At 39.3% G+C, this 22,499-nt stretch overlaps 1 protein-coding gene across 10 annotated transcripts in view; it reads left to right on the plus strand.

Moving 5' to 3' along the window:
* Positions 1-22,499, plus strand: part of sdccag8 (SHH signaling and ciliogenesis regulator sdccag8) — a 57,150-nt gene that overhangs the window by 32,316 nt on the left and 2,335 nt on the right. For 5 of the 10 annotated variants that reach the window (XM_053620858.1, XM_053620862.1, XM_053620859.1 and 2 more), the window contains 3 exons: positions 1,273-1,381; positions 5,395-5,526; positions 20,938-21,152. In XM_053620858.1, the coding sequence (XP_053476833.1) occupies positions 1,273-1,381; positions 5,395-5,526; positions 20,938-21,152 (456 nt within the window). Of the gene's footprint in view, positions 1-1,272; positions 1,382-5,394; positions 5,527-7,396; positions 10,118-10,142; positions 11,247-19,447; positions 19,586-20,937; positions 21,153-22,499 lie in introns of those variants that run through there. The other 5 variants (XR_008385556.1, XM_053620863.1, XM_053620865.1 and 2 more) reach the window with 5 other exon arrangements.

Consider the following 22,499-nt stretch of genomic DNA (forward strand, 5'->3'; position numbering starts at 1 on the left):
GATGGACAGATAGATAGTAGATTTATTTGCTTTGGTGTTTTTGTACTTTTTTTAAATTACTATTAATAATTTTTATGACTTTAATAAAACTATATAACAGACAGGTATGGAACATGAATGATCAAAATGTTTCTGAACACTATAACTACTTTGAACAAGAGAACTAGGCTGTTATAATGTGTACTATTTCACATGTGAAACATATAATTCGCATACGAATTACGCAAATTGGGACGAAGGGTGCATCTTGTTATCCATGACATTGTTAAATCAATCAGTGGGACACCTGCGCTTGCTTCTTTTTACATTCATGTCTGTCAGCTGTGGTGCGATCACTGGAACTTGCTGCTCCGGCTCTCAGCCACTCACTGAACAGAGCAGATGCAGAGAGAGGTGCGAGTGCAGCGGGAAAGCAAGACCTCGCGCTTGCAGGACAGTACTGGAGACATTTGAAAAGTCTCTAAGGTTTATCCAAAAAGTTGCTAGATTTGTTATTAGGCGCTTTTTTGCAAAAAAAAAAAAGTCGCTAAAGGGGTCTGAAAAGTCGTTACGTTGGCAGCACTGCTCTGCACTGACAGCTAGATAAAAGGCAGGCTAAGCTCCGCCTCTCCCCAGCAAAAAGAAAATACAGAAGGAGAAGGAACGCAGGGTTTTTCATTTATGCACATGCTATTTGAAAAGCAATAAAATGCACCGAGTTCCCAAATGATGCCCTGTCTGTGTTGAGAACCACTGAATTAGAGCAAGTGAATTAATATAAATCTGTGATTGAATTACAGATTCAATTTCAGATTCAATTGTGATTGAATTACAGATTCAAATTCAGAGCTGTGCTGTTACAGAAAATGAATCAACACCTTCTGGGCAATCAGATTCGAGAATTCAACAGTGGTGCTATTGGTGTGGTCTGATGTTTTAGGGATTTTATCACATGTGCATAGAGGCTGGTGCATGCAGCACTACAACATAAGTATACATAGCACAACGATAGTTCTGACCTCTTAACAATTCAGAGAAATTCTATGGGGATAGATCTCCAAAAGCACCCTCTGAAACAAACCACTAAATGGTAGCATTCAAGTTTTAAAAGATTTCCATCCTTCAAAAGGCATTTTTCAAAAGACATGTCATGGACATAAATCACAGCATTTACATCCATTCACATAGCGTTGCTTCTAATTGGATGATAAGCACGATCATTTGTGGTTATATGATAAGTAGTGTTCTTTGTCGTTATTTATGCTTTTCTTTTGCTCTGTTGCTGTGCCACAGTCGCAGACATGGATGCCTTGCTGAGCTTGCAGAATGGCCTCATAGGGAAGCTGAAGGATGAGTGTCGCACTCTTTGTTCAAAAATGGAAGAGCTGACCCAGTCTAACAGGCGAGTAGTGCTCAATTTCCTTAAAGCTAAATGCACGGATTTATGACGCACACGTCTGAGGCTATACCCGTTCCTTTCACAAGTATGTTTATATTGTAGAAGACCTATCGAGCTGAAGGTCTGTGTTAAAATATTGTATAACATGCGGCTCTGTCCCTGTTAGGGATGCTCTGATATTCTGGGCTAAGTTTCAAGGTTTATTTGTCACATGTAAACAGTGCATGTGGAAGCCATCCAGAACCTGGGTTAATTAAATACTCCGTCATAACTAAATATACCAAAATATCCCTTCTATCAAATCAGTGTGGTTGTTTTAGCTCATATCAATCATTTTCAAATGCTAAATGAAGTCTACCTCTCAACGTTTTGCGAGATAAGTGACTTCCTGCCCTATTTACAATTGTGCTGATTGTACGCCACGGCTTCATACGACACGACACAATATGAGGGTGATATATAGTGCAGAGCTGTGCGCAGTGTTATCCAGAGCGTCGCATCCTGTCCATGCTCATGTCCCAGTCAGGGATCTGTTGCTGTACGCTGGCACATGACAGTCTGTCCTGGGCCCTGGCTCTGTTCTGCGCCTATCACATGCGCCTCTCACCTCAGGCCTCTGGGGTAGTCAGCTGTTAAAACAGCGTAAAGCGCATTACTCACATTGCAGCCTGCAATCTGCCACGGTCAGCCATCCCAGCTTGGGAAGGTACACACAGCTTCTGCCCTGCTTTCTCTCTTTCCCAACCCCCTCTTCCACTGACAAATCAAGGAGACACACAAATAAACAGATTTGTGCTGTTTTTTCCACAGTATTACAATGTACTTAACAAGGACCAGTGTACAAACAGCACCAGTCCAAACGAACTTTATAGTAGAAACATGATGGAGTACTTTTGTAAGGTGGTTTATAGTGAAATGGGAAACTCTAAAGGTCAGACATGAATGTATTGTGTGACACTAAGCAAGACCTAAAATCCTCTTATTAACATAACTTGAATATCAGTAATATCAACAATCAGATTTTTTTTTAAAACCTAAAGCTAAACCTTATTTGAAACCTTATTTGCCAAAACCTATTTGTAAAGACGAGCATGGTCTGGATGTAGTCTCAGCAAAGTGTTTCAGCAGATTGAACTGACCACAAAATAAATACAGCAACAGAACTGATCAACGCATGAAAAATAAAATACTGTCTGTAGTTTAGCAACTCCATTTATTTTACCATCACAGCTTCTGTAGCAGATCCTCTGTGCATCTTGTTGTAGCCAATTATATGCATTTATGTACATTATGTACTTAAAGGCAGCTCATTCAGAATGGGAAGAGTTTATTTTTTTTCTTTCTTATTTTCTTTACATTTTTTTTTTCATTTAACTTCCTTGGTTTGCCACATTTTTTGTTCAAAAATAAATAAATTTTTTTTTTTTTTTAAAATGACAACGAAAAAAGAATGTGTTTATTCTCCACTTTAGGTTTAAAACAAATGTCTAATCTGTTCAGAGTGTGTGGCACTAGTCAAAATGGCTACTACAAAACACAAAATAACCACTTTAAATTGATTTGTCTTATTTATAGCCATGAGCCGCGCTAACTGTTAATGTAAGCTGCTTGCAAGCGAGGAATTTTATGTAGCTGGAACCTCACAAATTTCAGTTAAATATCTGATTTTGCATAGAAGTAACCTCCATAGCTACATTGGACATTGCTCAAATATATACAGTAGGTCTTGCGATGCACTCTGAACATGCACATGCTAATATCTGTCTATTGACATGCTTGGTTTTCTTCAGTATAGTTTGGTTTCTATTCCACAGTAGAAACTCCCGAAAATAAACAAGCATAAATGGAAAGGTTTTTTAAAAAATGATTTATAGCCAGTTGCTAAATGTCTTCCAGAATCCTTTCAAATACACTGACCTAACAAAGCCAATAGAAATTTTTTCATGACGGCTGAACAGCTAACCTCTAAAGCGAATCATCCACCTAATTTACATGCGCAGCCTATTTAAATTTACTGCAAGAAATTTGACCTGATCAGTGCATTTACAAGCACTTCAATAATCTGCAACATGAGTCAGCATGTATCTGAATTTCTTTTAACATTGCTGTTAGTATTGAATTGAGTTAAGTAGGCAGAAATCTCTCTCAGGAAAAGTACCGTCATGTTTCAACAACATAAATGTATTTATAAATAAAAATAATTAATATAAATGAACATAGACATCCAAGTGACTCAAAGCTAGAAAGTATCTAGAAACACTACTCAATTTGTGTGTTAGTTATTACATTGAGTGTGTAAATAAATCAAGAAACCTATTGTAATTAAACATGCGTATTAAATTATGCTGTAGGTTTACCGATCATATCTTTCTGTCAAATATCATTATGTATTACATTTGATCTAGGTCACATATTAGGAGTTATTATCACAAACTGGGGCTGTGTGGTTACTAGCATTTAATTAGTAAAATATTTAGTATTCAAATACATTAATTAGCCTGTTTTAGGAAGCCACTGGTGTGAACATTAGCAGCAGCAAACCTCTGAAGATGAAATATTTTTTTCTTAAGCAAAGAACATCGCAAGGAGGCAGTAACATAATTTTATCATGAACTTAAATGTTTCAGGTTTGTAATGTAGTAATCTGCCATTTTTAACTAGTCATGCTATTTGTTGCTTTGTTTGTTTATTTATTTATTTAAACCCTTCCCATAACCTTTTTAACATCACGTTCAGTAAGTTCCCAGAATGTCTTCCTATTTATTTATACATGTATACAAATGCTTACAACGTAATAACATTCTTAACTCTCTGTAGTGTACTATAGTCCTAACAGAACAAGAGGGGAAAATGTTCACATCCCCAATACCAAGTAGGTTGGTACTACTACTAGTGTAGTATTGTGCAGTGTTTCAGTGATGCAAACACCAAAGGCTGAGCTGTTTGTCTGCACACAGGTGGATAAATGAAGGTGTGAGCGGTTGTGAGCCAGGAGTTTATGATGTTGTCAGTTTTATCATTCTGTACATTTATAGGAGGACAGTATATCATACAGTAGATGTTTTCTACACTGCTGTCATAGAACTTACAACCCACCAATAGCAAAAGTATTGTACTTGTTATTGAGTTCTTATACGTTCTAACCTATTTGACTGCTAACTCGAATTGAATCAGTTCAATCAATCCAAACTTTAATAAGCCCAGAAGAAGTAGGTCTGTAAGCCATGTGAACTTGAATACAGAATTTGTTCTGTATGCAGAAATTTCAGGAATAAAAGCACTATGGCTGTGATAAATAATCAAAGTATTAGTATATACTGAGCCTAATGTTTAAGTTGGAGAACACAGCATAAAGTACTAGTGTAAAAAAAAAATTTTTTTAAACTCCAGTAGACGCAGGACACTGCTCGCTTTACAGTCTCATGCTCAGCCTGCCCACTTGTATTATTTTTGATGGTCCTTTAAGATTTGTACAGTTCAGTCTGTTGGCCAAAAAACACATGATTTATGCCATTTAAGGCTGACTGTACAGAATAGACCAACCAAACGCAACTCCCAAAGCACTTGGACGGAGCAATTGAAACATAGCTCATCACCAATTATCTCTTACCAGCCATTGGCATTCATCAGCATTTACCCAATGCTGAAATCATGCTGTGAATCCTCCATCTTTCCGTATCCTTGGCAGGTATTCTGCATTGTATCTCTCGAATTTTATTTGATTTATTTATTTTAATTTTTTTTGCACATTAATGGTTTTCAACCCAAATGTAAAATTAAACCCGTTCTCTGTCTGCCAAGTATAATATACTGGCTAAATGCTCAAGATCTCCAAATAGCAATTCAGTTTGCTGCAACTCTCTTGCTGGTCAAATAAATTATTTTAAAAGAAGCAATCACAAATTGACCTTTTTCATTTTTATGTGAACAGCTTGAGCAGCATTCTTACGTATGTGCTTGTAAAAGAAGTAACGTGTGTGTGTGTGTGTGTGTTTGTGTTGGATGTGGGTGTACAGGGCCGAGGTAGAACAGCTTTCTTTAGAGAAGGAGCACCTGCAGGATAGTGTGGAAAAGCTTCGAGGTCGCTGTCATGAGATGGAGGAACAGTGTGTACAGCATGGGAGAATGCACCAGCGCATGAAACACAGGTACACACACACACACACACACACACACACACACACACACACACACAGAGTCACAGCACTCACCTCTTTTCAAAAGCTCAGGTCTTGTGCATATTTTAGTCCAGGAAAGAAAACAGGTCAATCCAAAAATGAACACCTTCAGTCCATTGTTAAACGGGAAGAAAATACAGTTTCCAGGCACAATAGTGTCTTTGTTTCAAAATATACAGTAGTATGTGCTATCATTCTGAATATGACTGAAATATTTTGGGCCTTAAAAAGCAGCAAAATGACAGAAAATGCACGTAAACTGTACAACTGGATTTCTCTGTCACGTTACATAAAAAGTCAAAATGTCTCCAGGATTATGATTGGACATAAAAACGATCATAATACGGTGATTCACAACAACTTGTCCCATGTATTTGAAAGACATAAAATACAAGTAGGTCCTAAAATTGAAAGCAGAAACCTTTGTTTAAAAAAAATTGTGAGTTGAGGAATGATCAAAGTGGAACACAGAAATGCTACGACACATCACTCCGACATCATCTAACTCCATACTATGAAGACCTTGCCATAGCCTTACTGACCCCAAAGTACAGTATATGAAGTGGCATCTGAGAGAGTGGTGTGTCAGTGACAGCAGTATACAGCAGTGTGTGTTGAGCTACACGTGGCCGCGCGATGCAGGCCTTTAGGGCCGTTTGGCACGTGGCCCAAGTCGGCATGTGGGCGAGAAAACGAGTGTGGGTGTATCTGCAGCAACTCCAGCCCGAGCCGAGCTTCTGCTGGGAGCACAACATCCGTCTGCTCACAGCACAACCCTCCATATTGTTCAACACCCACTGCCTTAACCCAGCAGCCAGCCAAACAGGAACAAATAAACAGATAGAGAAAAAACCAGAGAGATGGGAAAACAAGTTTATAGATATTCACACCTGTTTCACATAAATATTCTAGGTTATATGATAAATAAATTACATTTGCAGAATTCGCTCAGTTTTAAAGGAACACTGTTAGTCTGTGGAATAGCGCTTTACTGAGCCATAAGTAAAACACACTCAAAAACATTTGTCAATCAGTCTCGCACAAGAAATTTCCCCCTCAGGACTTGAGAGACTTTTTTCTATACTTTTCACATTTAAATGAATAGCTTTTTAAAAAATTTTTAAGTTACATGCCTTTAAATATAGCAAACATTTAAATTATGCAGCCAATATTTAATTTGTGCTTTTTTTAAACACACTTTTCCCTTTAATAATAAATATTGAATATGTTTGGTTAGGTGGGGGGAAAAGTACTAATAATAAAAAATAATAATAATAATAATAATTATAAATCACTTTTTCACCTTTTAGGATTTAGTTTGTTATTTAAGACGTGTCCATGAATCCGAATGGAAAAACTTCTGATGGTGCTCTGAATGTGACCACCAGAGGGCAGGGTCAATATTTTTTTTAGCATGTTGGATTTAAACATCCTGCCATGTTTCTACACAGCATGTCAGTTTCATTAGCTTTAGAGGTTAACTAGAATAATATTATCGCCACTCATTATGCAGGGGATTTAAAAATAAATAAATAAATAAATATACAATATACATAGAATATATTATAATTATGGCAGTTTGCACATGATTAACATGATTGGGTTTACAAGTTTGAGAAGTAACTAAGCTAGTCAGGACATTATTATTAAGAGTAGCTTGAGTAACATCATCATCCAATGCAGGCAGAGGTGGATAGGGTTGTATAAATATGAAATATTTATTCTTTAAAATCAAAGACGATATCGGAATTCAGTACCTGGCCAGAAATTCAAACAAATGATATATTGTGCTAATATTATTTCTGAAATATTAATGTGTAGTTATAACTGTCTAAATCAGCCTGCTTTGCCTGGAGCAGTAATGGAAAGCCTGTGACACTGATGCTGTAGCAGGAAATGTCATTCCATGTGTAGAAGTCAAACTGCGGGCCTTGTGAACGAGAGGTCTGGTGCTACATGCGTGTTCGGCGCAACGGGTGCCTCTTCTCTGTAGGATACTTCTCCCTGCTGCCTGTGGGTTTAAGGTGTTCGTGTTAATAAGCTGGTGCAAATGGCATCGGCATACATGCAAATAGCCAGGGCCCCACCTCAGATATTCTTGATCGGGCTCGCAATCTGTGCTGCGAAGAGCCGCAACAGCGTGGCACGCATGCAGCATTTGGAAAATCAGCTTGATTTATTTTTACCATTTGAGAGCCAACGCCAAGCAACACAGGGGTTTTTCAGCACACAATGTTTCACTCCTGCACATTATTTATTTATTTTTTTCTCGCCGGCATTAACATATTTTTTTTGCCCGGAGATTGGGGTGAGATATCATAGAAACCCAGCCTGTGAAATATGAATGGATTGGTGTGTTGGCTAGAGATAATAAATTTTTTTTCCCCCCTTCTTCTGTGGAATAGCACATTTAGGCACATATGCATTTCAACGCTATTTATTTCTTAAATGCATTTGGAGCACGAGTTCACTGTCCTATCTGACGGCTGGCATTTACCGAGTAGAAAGTCGTCGTCACCATCTGATTCAGAACAGATATATATCACAGCAGCCAGGACAGAACCATTGCTATAATTATATTATAATAATTATCACCACCTTTTTTTCAGTTTATTAGTAATGTGTAGGAAAAATGATGTTTTATAGAATATTTACATAATGCACTACAACAGCAACAATAATGACAGATGGTTACAGTGTTTGTAAGTATGCACTTGTGTAATTATTGTAATAATTTTATTTCGGTCATTGTAAACAGCAGTGAAGTATTGCTGAAGATTTCAGAAACCCATATTTTTAATATATTTTTTTATTCTCTCTTCTCAAGTCATAGCAATGCTTATTTTATAACTAGTCCGATGATCTTTAGTTTTAATTTTTAACAACCAGATAAAGATTTCTTGAGAGACAAATTAATTGTTACATTAATATGAATGTATTTTTTAAAAATATATTTACCAATTAATATGAATGCATTTCCAACATTCATACATTTTATAAATGCATTTTCACATGAATATGTAGAAAGCCACATGCTCTTCACAGGTTTATTCAGTTTGTCCTTTTTCCTTTTAAAATAATTCGGTCGGATATTTCTCTCTCCCCTAGATATATAACTCTACTGTACTGTTTTTTTGTTTTTGTTTTTGTTTTTTTGCATGTCTGCATAGTTGTGAAGCAATAAATGAGAGTTTGGATAGATGAAAACGATCAGGTTTTTGGTAGTTTACCATTTCACATATCTCGCCCGTGTAGGTTTCAATCCCAGTGCACATAAGAGTCACAATCCACCATTGCACACACACACACACACACACACAAACACACACCACATCTGCTAGCATGCCCCTTCACCAATTATCACGCTGCCTAATCAACATACCATATACGTACGCATACAAACACACACGCACACACAGACGCAAACACACTTGTGCTTTAAAGCAGTGCGGTAATGTATACGCAGATGTATGGCTAAATCTACAGGCTTCTGCCGGCCATATGGTGACATAAAGAAAGATGGTTGTGGCGTCTGGATGTGCATCGGGAGTAGCTAGGATCGGGGGCCGCGCGTGTGTGTGTGTGACTGTAGCACTCCTCAATAGACTGAAGGAGACTGTGTAAGGGAACAAATGGGCGCGTGCATCAGGGCCGGGAACAGCCGCGCTGCTGCCGGGGAGATGACTGAGCCCCGGGCGAGAGCTGCTTCATCTGGTTCCCTGCCACCCCCCTCTTAAAGCAAATGTGTGTGTGTTTATGTGTGTGTAAGATTGAGAAAGCGGACGCACACACATAACTGCTCTCCTAACATTCCGCCAAGAGCAAGAAGGCTCAGTAAACTTTTCACTTGCAAATCAAATTGGCAAGGAGCGGATAAGATGCAGCATGTGTGATGTGGCTTATAGTTGTCCGTGATTATTTAGCATCCTTCTGTATGACGTTTGTGGTCTTAACTGTGTAAAATCTTTTTATGCTAACGATTGCGTTTTGGCTGATGATTGCTCCAAAATAACTTACCAAAACCTTTCAGATGACACATTTTTGGGACAAAAGCACTTGCAAAGTTTTCTGTAATTTATAGTTGTTTTCAGTATCTGATGAGTATATATATTTTTTCTGATAACTCGATTATGTTTTCGGCTGTGCCGCTCGGAAGGACTAACGTAATTAATAATTAATAATTCGTTTGCGCATGCTTTACATAGTTATGTTGTATTAACATCTGTGTGTGTAATTTATATTCAAATGAAAAATGAAAGTTCAGTTCAAATATTAAATTACTCAGAGGAAACATTTTCGGAAAACAATTTCAAATGAACAATCTAGAAAATGTAGTGGTTAGACCGTGAACTAAATAGAAATGATTCTCGCAGCCTTGGAATCCAACATTAGCGCCTTGTTTTTAAAGTCTTATGTTTAAGGCTCACACTTATGTCTAATAGAACGAGTAGCTCCAAAACCTTTCCTTGTTTAACAAAAAATTAATAATTGTTATACTAAACTCCAACATATGTGCATATTTTAAAGAAAGCAACTCTGTGCCTGCCTCTTATCCCCTCACCATCACTCTGCACTTAACTTCACAGATCCTATTTTCAGAGATCAAGAATGACAGGTGGTGTAAAACATCAACCTTCTTTGGTGCACTATTGAAACTGCAGATCTCCATAGTGAAGCTAGGGGGCAGCAATGTGCCTCTCCACCCTCCTCCCACACTTCAGCCCCTCCATGACCAGCTGTCCCATGATGCCCGCGGCTCCGTGGCCTGCTGGAGGAGAGGTGTGGAGTTCTGGCTCTGCTCGTGTACCGAGCGCATCCCAAGGCAAGCTGTAAAACGTTCCACAGTGCATCCATGCGCTTCTTGTCTAGCACAAGGGTCTTGTTTATGACACCAAAAAGTGCTCACTGTGCTCCTTTAAAAGGCCCTCGGTGCAAGCTTTCAGGAAAATAACAGCTGACTGTGGTTAAATGGTCTAACTCGGGCTGAGGTGCAGGTGGTGGTGAATATACAGTTGCATACATGCACACAGAGCGCTGCTGCTGAATGGAAATGAGGTTTTTATTAGCAGGATGTGTCAAGAGCTGCACAGGTGATGATCCACTCTGTGAGAAGCGGCGTTAAAGTTTGTTTAAAAAAAACAAAAAATTTTAATGAGTATGGTAATGTTATTTTGTCAAAGAGATGAGGTCAAAGTAAAGATTTATTGAAGAGTACCGTTTTTTGGGTTTTTTTGAAAGTCTAATCATACACCTGATTCTCACATGCAGATGCTCCTGAAGGCTTGATTAAGTGAATCAGGAGTGTTAAATAGGGACTTCGTAAATAATTAAAAGTTGCTCGGTGTAAAGAGCTGTTATCAGAAAAGAGCACTAATGCTTTTCACATACACTACATTAGAGTGTTTTTAATTTCGTATTAGTATTAAAGTATGTTCCCACAATTTTCTTAGACAATATTCTTAGATTAGACTAGATGGCAATAAACGTATTGAATTGCGTTACTTTTATATTAATTAATATCCTTGCAATGTTAATAAAAATCTATCCCTTATGCATGAAGTGTAGGATACATTTGATCACATTTGGGATCATAATGTTATTGCCATTTTTGAGATCGCCTCCTGGAGCAGATTTCATACCATTGTGTGTATTTATAGCCCCCTCTGAAAGTAATGGAACAGCAAGACCAATTGCAGTATTTTCTTTGCTATACTGTACATTAAAAAGGTGAACATGAGGCGATCAATCAGAATTTCAGCTTTCGTGTCTTCATATTTACATCTAGATGTGTTAAACAACTCAGAACCTTTAGTTTGAACCCACCCATTTTTTTGAGCGATCAAAAATATTGGAACACGTGACTGACAGGTGTTTCATGCAGCCCAGGTGTGCTGCTAAAAGTTAATAGCTCTGAATGTCTACTCTTGGATCCCTGAGTTTCGCCTGTGAAGACCGCATTTGTTGTTAAAAACGGAAAAGGCAATATGAAGACCTGAGAGCTATCTATGGGAGAAAAAGCAAGGCATTTTCAAGCTGAGAAAAGAGGGGATATCAATCACATGCATTGCACAAACATTGGGCATAGCCAGTACAACAATTTGGAAGGTCCTGAAAAAAAGAAAGAAACCAGTGGTGTAATAACAGCCAGGAAAACAACAGCAATTGATGACAGAAACATTGTAGGAGCTGTGAAGAAAAAAACAAAAATAAGAGTCAGTGACATCACCAGCAACCTCCACAGGGCATGGGTGAAGGCATCACAAGCCACCGTTTGAAGACTTCGAGAGCAGAAATATAGAGGTCATACCACAAGATGCATCCCTCTCATCAGAAGGATTCAGAAGAAGAATCCGAATTACATCCGAATTATTTGATGTATTAACTTCAACACACGAATTAAATGAGTTTGTATTATTTTCCTTAATTACTGACTGACCTTTATTTGACACTAACGATAGAAGCAAGTGTATACAAATGTATATCGGAGTTTATATTTTAACACAGCAAATACAAATATGTAAATATGTCGACATCAGGCCAGGATTCATATAACAATATAGCCAGACATATGTATATATTTGTTAAGATTGATGTCAGCATGGTGAACTGCATGATGTAGGTGTAACCGTTGTAGGTCAACCCATCTGGATCTGGACGGGTGGACTCATTAAGGATGTTCACTGTAATCCGCATGGCTCATTGGGAGAAAACTGGCAGCCATTTTGGGTCAAATCATCTGGCTCCGACGCCTCCTGATCCATGTGTGAGCTTCTGTTTGAGCTGCCTCTGGATTCCAGTTTTTCTCAAACCGCTCTCGCCCACACTCGGAGCGGAGGAGAAGCCAATTCTCATAAATACAGATGGAGCAGTAAACACTAAGGATATCTTTAGACTTATGTAAATTCGGTGTTCTAGAGAATTAGCCTAGTGTTAAATTGTGAAATCGCTAAGATGTGTCATGTCCAACGCAATCTAAAGTTTACGTTATTTTATTTGTAATTTTTAGATCTACTTCATTTAAATTTTCTGTTCAACACCTTCTCCAAGTCCATCTCTTCAACATTGTGTTGAGACAAATGTCTATTCTCATCAGGGCCTTTAGCATCCTTGTGTGTGTGTGTGAGTGAGAGACTCAAAAAGTATGAGGTTCAGTTAGAGGAGCAAGGTGAAGCAACAATTTTCTGATTTGCCCATTGCTGTAATATTTGTTGAAGTAAAAATATGCATAGTGGAAAAATTCTAGTAGCCAAGACTTCCCAGGAAAAATGACATGGATCCCTAACATCCAGCCAATCAGGATAAGGAGGCATCTCTACTTGCCTGTCAGTCATGTTGCATGTCAGTTCCTGCACTAGCATTCAGGGGCTTAGTCGAGACAGCATGTGTATATATTTTGGGGGCATGGCTTTGGAGGGAACACTGAAGAAACAGGCTGGATTTTGTTTGGATTTTAAAAAGGGATATTTTCCGCCAAAATTGTTGGCTATACCTTTAATTCAAGCACAAAAAAAAAAAGTCAGTCAGCATTTCAGTGTTTTTCAGTATAATGTGTATCAGTATAACTGATACACATTATACATTACTCAGACATCTGAGTAAACAATGTTTTTCACTCCTTCCGTGTGACTCTCTCGGGTATCAGATGATACTCATTATTGTTTTGAATTGAAACGGAAAACTGGGATCAGTGCGCCATTAAATGTGGGTACTTGCGTTAGCAGAGGGGAACACATCCTTTATTCTCGTTTCTAGTTCTAATTCTTGTTCGTATCTAGACCCTAGCTCTCAAATAGGCATGTTGCCAGCCTCATTTTTTTTTATTATCACTTTTTTTTTCTGAATTCTTGGGAACTCTGATCGCAGTAGAACAGCCTCGTGGGAGAAGGAGGAAAGCGGAGGCAGCAGTAGCAGCAGTTCAGCGCAGGTTACAGAGGCATGCCGTGTGTGTGTGTGTGTGAGAGCTGTGCTGGCTTCAGTTAGTCTGGGAGCCAGCAGATGGTGTCCTTTCACCAGGGCCAGCAGGGAAGCAGAGAACAGGGGGACAGTCTGCCCTCCCTCCCCTCCACCCTCACACTCTCTGTCTTTCTCTCTCTTTCTCAAGCAGGCCCAGCAGTGGGCAGAGGCAGCAGTGGCCAGGCCGCTCCAGCTCAGGCCAGCCCCATGCGCTAAGCTGTATTAAAACCTAATTAAGTTGCGTGCCAGTAAATAGGGGGAGGTTATTGGATTTGCTGCCTTAGCTGCTGGATGGCCTTCTAATTTAATCAGACCCCTGTCGCTCGTCCAGCTACAGCCAGAGCGAGAGGAGTTTCCCCCCTTTTTTCCCTGTCTTTCTTTTGATTTGGAGGAGTCAAGCACACACTAATGCACTAATCCCAGGCTGTGTGTGTGTGTGTATCTGTTTGAAAAGCGGAGGTCAAACCCCTCAATAGCTCAGACACACATGTGAGAGTGTGCAGGGTTTGTTGCTGCAGCTTCAGGGCACTGGGATTGTGTAATAGGTTAATGTGCTGCATATGCCTGCAGTGGTGTAGAGGTATAGGTGATGTGGACTGTGTGTGGGTATACCAGGGAATTAACTATCTAATTACACAACCTTCTTAACTGCCTTAACACACTTGACCTCAGGGTCTGCCTTTGGCTGCTGTTGCTGACTGCATTTGTACAATTAAAAAAAAAAAAAGACTGCAGGATAAAGGCCAGAATGATCTGAATGCATAATTTTCCTTAGCATTGAAATCACTATTAGTCATCACAATTATTTTATTCAACCGATTTAGGAATCAGTTTATCAGTTTAAACCATGCATTGTGCATTTTAAGGCTGTATTTTTTTCCCCCAAAGGATAAACCTGAAACAAAATAAAATCTTCAGAATGCTAAATATAAAAACATTTTTATTCAACATCAGTCAGTGAATCATTCAGTGCATTTAAATGACATTGAAACATATGGCTGGCCATCTTGTGATTCAATATAAACTGAGATTTAACAGTATCCAATTAGCTACCTTTAGTGCCAAAGTGCACATTTCATGATTTTATGATTAATTGTGTAGCAATCAAAATAATGTTTCTTTTATTCCATAGATATTAAACAAAATATCGGAAAGTGTAGAAACGTAAAGCAGCTATGGAATATTTTGCCCATACACTCAGCGACTACTTCATTATTAACACGCACTCGTTGGCCTTTTAATCAGGGACCTTATGTACCTTATTCATCGACATTGTAGGGGTACAATTATTTTCTGTAACTCATCTGTTGCTATGCATAAAGTGTCAGCCAGTCTACTGTGTACATGAACGGAAAGAGGCCAGCATAAGACCATCACTGAGCAGGAATTATCTAGGATTATTTGGGTGTTGGATGATTCTCAGCACAGCAGTGACAGACATGTAGAGGGTGTGTTTGCTGCTATGTGTAATACAAATAGAGCAGTGGTGATGGTGATGGTTACATTCAGTAAGCAATGAATAATATGCGAAAGGGTGTGCTGTTCTAGAAAAATAATGAAAGATGGAGTGGTGGGATACATTACTAACAAAAGTTGATTGTTTTCCAATAACAGCACATCCTGAAGTGTTTTATTGCCTTTATATGACAGTCTTCCAACATGTGATATATTTTTATTTATTAATTTGTTTGTTTTAGTTTTTTTTTATTATTATTTTTTTAACAACATCTACGGATGTTACATGTTATAGAAAGTCCATGGAACAAGTTAGTTCCGGTTATCACTTGCATTATAACAGTTCAAGCCTACATTATAGCCTCTCTAGCCTCTCTTTTTTTCACTCTTTCCTGAAATTAATAAGACAAAAAGTTTTTTGAAACGTTATTATTAGATTGAGATTATGTAGAGTGTTTGCTAACAGTTGTTATATTACGATGAGTGCATTCATAAACCCAAACCGGTGTTTCGATTTGAAGCCAGCACTACTGTCAGACCTGTGCTGTTGAGAGACTAGATTTTTCTAGATATCTGTATAAATATGACCAAAAACATCATCAGATTTTCACACACGTTCTAAAAGTAGACAAAGAGAACCCAGTTAAACAAATGAGACAAAAATATTATACTTGGTCATTTATTTATTGAGGAAAATGATCCAATATTAAATATCTGTGTATGGCAAAAGTATGTGAACCTCTAGGATTAGCAGGTAATTTGAAGGTGAAATTAGAGCCAGGTGTTTTCAATTAGTGGTTATTTTATTTAAAGAACAGGGATCTATCAGAGTCTGATCTTCACAGCACATGTTTGTGGAAGTGTGTCCTGGCATGAATAAAGGAGATTTCTGAGGACCTCAGAAAAAGAGTTATTGATGCTGATCAGGCTGGAAAAGGTTACAAAACCATGTCTAAAGAGTTTGGCATTTAATCATCACATTCTGACCAATCAGATTAGAAGATTCAACAGGTGTGTGGTACAATTGTAAATAATTGTATCTGCACAGCCTTTATTATAGTAATGAGATCTCTCACAGATCGGGTAAAAGCCAATAAGATATTTATGCAAATAGTTAACTATTATATGTATGCAAATATGTTAATACTTAACATAGTTCATAGCATAAAGCAGATCATCTTACATTTTTTCTGATGCAAATAATTTATTATAGCAACACTAATTAGAAAATGATGCAATTTGGCTGATATAAGTTTTCACAGTTGGTCCTGCAGTATCGCTATGGCCCACAAACCGCTGCTATAGACTTTACACCTTCAGACTCTCATGGAGATGCTAGTGGTGTTCTCCATGTACATTGGGCATATTTATCAAACTGTGGGTGTCTGTATCTGTCAACACTTCACACCACATGTAAACCACCATACCATCTTTATCTTCTTTGGCCTTTTTGATCCAGCAACCTCTTTAACCAAAGCAGATACTGTACACTGCATGAGTCTGTAGATGGAGATGGGGACAATAGCAGGGAGTTGAGTGAGAGCCAGGCTCTGGAGGTGGGCAGCAGCAGTGGCGCCAGTCTCCCACAAAGCAGGGCCTTAGCCTGGCACAAACTGCCCTCCATCCAGTCAGAGAGGGGATGATGGGAAAAGAAAGAAGATCAGAAGAAGAGACAGAGGCCTGTGCATCAGACATCGTTGCCCATTGAAGCTCAGACTAAGCAGCTTCTTCCAGCTCCAACACACAGGGAAAAATAAGAAAAGGGGGGCAAAAAGAAAGCGCAAAGAACGACATTGAAAGACAGATTATTGTCTAGCGTGAGGGACCAAAACTTGGAGCATTTGCCCACCACAGCCTAAGCAGCCTGCTCCAGTTCCCACAGGAGGGAGCAAGGGATAAGTGGGGGTGTAGGGGTGGAGAGCGAGAGAGGGAGAGAGAGAAGAGGGCCTGCACAGACGGCAGTAGCCCCAGCCAGCAGGAGCAGGGCATCTGTCTTCCCCCTAAGCAACAGCTAGAGGCCTTCCCTCTCTCCTCTCTGTCCTCCGGAGCTGGAGAAGCGTCTCTGTGTGTGTCTCTCTCGGCCTTGGCATGCTGCTACGCCGAGAGAGATCTGGGACACGCTCACAGTGGGACCAAAGTGCAGGCTGCAGGGGAAAAATCAGGATTTCCCAATCCAGTCTACATATTTACTTAAAACAGCTCCCAACTCAACTGCACCAGCTATTCAGTGGACTTGGTTTCTTCATTCAGGTGTGTAGGGAACTGGATTGAACAGCACTGGAGATGTGTAATGTGAAACACTGATAGAACGTTTTCACACTTGCTCAAATTTCCAGACCTGAGTCTGTATGCATGGAGAGGAACCGATCTCGGGTCCATGGGAAAATAGCGCTCTGTGGTTCGCTTTGAGTGAACTTGGGTGCAGACTGTACCATGCGTGTATGCGAGCTGATGCCTAAACAATCAGATAACGTAATTTGGTGGAACGTAAAGTTTCAAGTATCACCATGGTGATGAAAGGCATGCCGTAGTCTGCAGATGAGACAGAATGTCAAGGGGCAGTATTATTTTACAATAACGGCACATGCTGAATTGTTTCATTCCTTACTTATGGTTCATGCTAGTTTATTTAAAGTGGAATTTTTGTACTCATTCTTTACTTTTACTTGCCACTAAAATGGAGCTGCAGTGAATTTTCTTTTTTTAATTAACTGAATGTCACTTTTTATTCATTTACAGTCATGCGGAATGTTGTGGAATATCCACAGTATGTTCGTTTTTGTTATCGCTTACATTATAGCTGCTATAATAATGTAATAATTTGCTCTCGCACAAGACGAGCATGCAACCTGGTTGCAAAAAGACCTCAGTAGCCTAGAAACCTGATGCTACTTTTTATAATCTGTTTATATAATCTGGTTATGATCTGACTGAAGAATTTTTCAAGAATTGTATTAAGGAATCAGATTAAAATGAACTGGGACGTTATTGATTTATGATCGTGGTTTAGAACTAAAAGACAGGGAGTGCTGTTCGGCCAAACTAACACTTAATTGGTATAACTCTTGAAGATCCTTACGGCTCGGCGTGCCGTCAGCGGCTAAATGATCCTAAGCGCTGGCCTGCAATGGCTGGACATATATATGTACATATCTCATCGAAACTCTGAGCGTGTACACTACAGCGAAACTGAAGGCATACAAGTCTCTTGAATGTTTACAACTTTGCTGTTTGTGGGCACGTTCAAGACGTGATGATTTACAGTTACAACAATGAAGATGTGGCACTGAAAGGTGAGATAATGCCCAAACAGCAGCCATAACCTTGTTTGTTAGCTAGCTAAACATGTCCATTATAGACAACTCCTCAGTAAGAATGTGACCTAGATGGCTCGTTTCTTGATGTAGATTTTAAGTCCTCTGTCCTGAAGAATGTGTCGGAAAACTTCCGAGACTCTTTCCATACATATTCCCCTTACGGAATCGTTCACCATGTCAGTGATGTATGTGTTTCTCACATGTTTTTAATCCATTTATTATTAGACTGCCAAACAAATCCCTGTGAATGAGCTGTTATAGAAATGATGATGTATTAGAACCAGCTCAGTGAGATTACTGAGGATGGTACCACTTAAAAACCATGAAGATGGCTTTAGGACCGCAATTGCCACTAACAGTTTTGCACGCCAGTCTCCATCAGTGAACAGACAATAACTTCTACGAACTAGACTTCATGTGAAAATGATCATGAAATTCCTGGTTGCACAAGTGCACTGTTTGACCATGTAGAAGAGGAATGATTTATAATCGCAGTCTCCGCTGTCACCCAGATCAGGATGGGTTCCCTTTTGAGTCAGGTTCCTCTCAAGGTTTCTTCCTCACGTCGTCTCAGGGCATTTTTCCTCAGCACCGTCGCCTCTGGCTTGCTCATTAGGGATATATTTGAAATATATTATCCTGAAGTTCTATATTTCTGTAAAGCTGCCTTGTGACAAGGTCCACTGTTCAAATCGCTATACAAATAAAACTGAATTGAAATATTAATATAACAACTCATGCCCCTTTACGTCGACCCATTCTGGATATGAAATTGTGTTTAAACTGTCTCTTGTTTGTTGTGATGAACGTTTTGATCCAAAATAGCAAAACTAGCACATTCCCTCTTTGGCTGAATTAGTAATGACGCTAATGATGGGCTCACACAGACCGTTTCTAACACTTACTTCACTGTTACACAGTAATAAGAATGAATTTTACTGAATGGGCTAAATGTTTTCATTTTCACTTCTTTTCCTTGTTAAATAATTTAGTTTGTAGACATTCATTAAATTGTTACCTTTCAATTTTTAATAGTGCCACTATTTAAAAAAAGTTTCTTTTTACTATTCAATTGAATTCAGTTTTATTTGTATAGTGATTACATTTAAATTGAAAAATTTATTTAATCATTTTTTTCTTGATGCATTTTACTGGCGCTCTCTTAGGAAACCTAAATACACTATATGGTCAGATGTTTGTGGACACCTTCGCATCACAGCCATATGTGCTTGTTGAACATCCCAGTCCAGATTTAGTACTCCTTTGCTGTTATAATCATCTCCACTCTTCTGGGAAGGCTGTGGGTATGTACCCATTTAACCACAAAAGCATTAGTGAGGTCAGGTAAGGAGGTCTGGTACACAGTCAGCATTCCATTTCGTCCCAAAAGTGTTCAGTGGAGTTGAGGTCAGGGCTCGGTGCAGAGCACACGAGTTCTTCCACACCGACCTTGGGAAACCATGTCTTCATGGAGCTCGCTTTGTGCACAGGGGCATCGTCATGCTGGAACATGTTTGGGCTTCTTAGTTCCAGTGACGGGAAATTTGAAGCTACAATTATATAATACATACATACAAAGACATTCTAGACAATTGTGTGGTTCTAACTTTGTGGCAACAGTTTTGGGAAGAAGCACATATAGGTGTGGTAATCAGCTGTCCACAAACATTTGGCCATATACAGTGGGATTCAAAAGTGAGAGACCATATTGAAAATCTGGTCTGTTTAAATTATTATAATTTTTTTATTATTATTATTTAAAACAGGAAATAAACTTTTTGAAAATGTGAAAATTCTAAAACAAAAAACAGGAAATGTGCAACATTTTGACTATTCAATATTCAAGATGTTGCACAATTTCTGTTTAAATGTAAGCAAACATGTGATATTGACCGTATTAGGGGCACTGCCAGGCTGCCATTGTTGGGCCCTTGAGCAAGGCCCTTAAGCCCCTCTGCTCCAGGGACGCTGTATCATGGCTGCCCCTCCGCTCTGACCCCAACTTCCTAACATGCTGGGGTATGTGAAAAAATTTTTTCACTGTGCTGTAATGTGTATGTGATCAATAAAGACTCATTATCATTAACTGCTTTGTACAAAAGGTCAGATTTTCCTCATGTCTAATCTCTTCTACTGATTTGAACTGATAACCATTCATCGAAGCAAACGCTAGAGTTTGAGAGAATTGTTGAAAAACAACGGTTTGGTAATAATATCTTTGGTCTCAGCCACGCGTTTTCATTTTCATCGGCAGTGCAGTCATTAATTATGATGAGCCAGCTAGCTGTCAGTTACCCAATAGGTTTATTCCCGTATCAGGAGCCCAAATATTGAGGCTGCCGGTACTCGTACTAAAAATAAATAAATCCCTAATCGATTTGTTACTGTAATAAATAGCTAAAAATAAATAACTGGGGGAGCAGCCAAGGTGGTGAGAATGATGCAGTTTAAAATAAACAGTGGTGTGATTTCAGGCTTTAGTTCGTTCCAGTGGACTTCATAGTTAAATACAATAAAAAATAAGAACGTATTAGGTTGTGTGCTTATCACGGGGTGCTCAGAAGTCACTGTTTAACATGTGAGTGTAGCAGGTTTGTGCTGGCTCTGTGTGTGTGTGATGAGCAGTAATGCACCATTGAGGTTGTTGTGTGTGCAGATTGCAGCAGCTGGACCAGCACTGTCAGACCAGCGCTCAGCAGGTGATGGAGCTGCTCGACAGAGAGAACCAGCTTGTACACGAGAGGCAGCTTCTCACTGAAGAGATGCACATCTTGCGTGTACAGGTGAGGCCTCCACCCGCTGCTCTTAGCGAACCCGTTTCGGCACGTCATCGTAGCATCACGTTCCGAAGTCGCCACGGTGAAACCAACGGTAGTAGCAACACCACATCGCCGATTAAATCAGAGCAGGATTATAAATGCTTCTTAGTCAAGTCTTCTGGTCTGTATCCTCAGTGTGTTTTCATTTCATTTGCTCTGGGTTTGTGAAAATGATGAAAGTCGTACGCAAGTTTGCGATCACAAATGGTATCACTTAAATTCCAACTGCGCTGATAGCACGTTTAGTCTACTTACATGTCAGCTGAAAAAGAGAGCGAGAGAGAGAGAACGCGCACAAGTAGCACAGCAGCTGGTAGCCATGGCTGCACATCACGCAAGACTAGGCGTCCACAGATGCTCATCCAGATTGCTGCTAGAGGCGCGTCAGCAACAGACAGTGACTAGCCGCACGCTGACATCTGTAGGAGATTATGGCAAACAGAACGCCACTCTGCAAAGCGCCGTCGCTCGCAGCTCTGTTAATACTGCCATGCTGTTGTTTTGTTAGGAGAGAGGTGAGAGTTAACAGCTCCCACTCTCCCTCAGAGAAACAAAATCAACACGCCGCTCTGAGCGGAGCAGCCTCATGCAAAAGTTCACAGCGTTTTAGCAGAAGAACCAATGAGTTTTACAGGCTTCTTCGTGCTTCAATGAAAAACCTGAGTGAGGCAGGCAAAAAAAAAAAAAAGACAGAAACCAATTGTTGAAAGTAACTGTTTTGGATATTTTTCTTTTTTCTTTCCTTCCTTTCGTATTCCCTTAATTGTCTCCATTTTCTTTCCTTCACCCTCCTTCCTGCCATTTTACTCTCCTTTTTCCTTCCTTCTCTTTTCCATTGTTCTTCAAATCTTTCTGCATTCCTACTGTACATTCTTCACGTTCTTTGTTTTTCTTTTCATTCCTTCATATGTGCCTCCAGTGCTGTGTGATTATGTTTTCGGGTTGTGTGTCTCTCTGTGATCATCATTAGTGCAAGGTCTCAGGATCGAGTGGTTGAATGTTTGTAGGATTTATATGGAAATATCATTAAAACCAGCAGACTTGGAACTGATTCGATTTTGGAATTGATCCAAGCAGGGTCACGGCAAGGTCAAATGTCTGACAGTTTTTCTTCAGTAGCTACCTTACTGTTTCTGGCTGGCGGAGATTTTTGCCTTCAGTTCGGTCACGTGTCCGTCTGAGATTCAGGCTGGCGCTGTAGCCCAAAAGCAAGTTTCCTTCATTCCTTATGTCCAATTTCATTCTTTCCTTCTCCTTACTTTTCCCTTCGTTCTCTTCGATTCCTTTTTCATACCCTCTTCATTCCTTTCCTTTCTCCTCAATATTGTCGTTCCTCACATCCATCCATAATTTCTGTGCATTTAATCGGATTATTTTCAAATAGAGTCGTTTTTTTTTC

Source organism: Ictalurus furcatus, chromosome 3, assembly GCF_023375685.1.
Source record: "Ictalurus furcatus strain D&B chromosome 3, Billie_1.0, whole genome shotgun sequence".
In the NCBI taxonomy this organism is placed as follows: domain Eukaryota; kingdom Metazoa; phylum Chordata; class Actinopteri; order Siluriformes; family Ictaluridae; genus Ictalurus; species Ictalurus furcatus.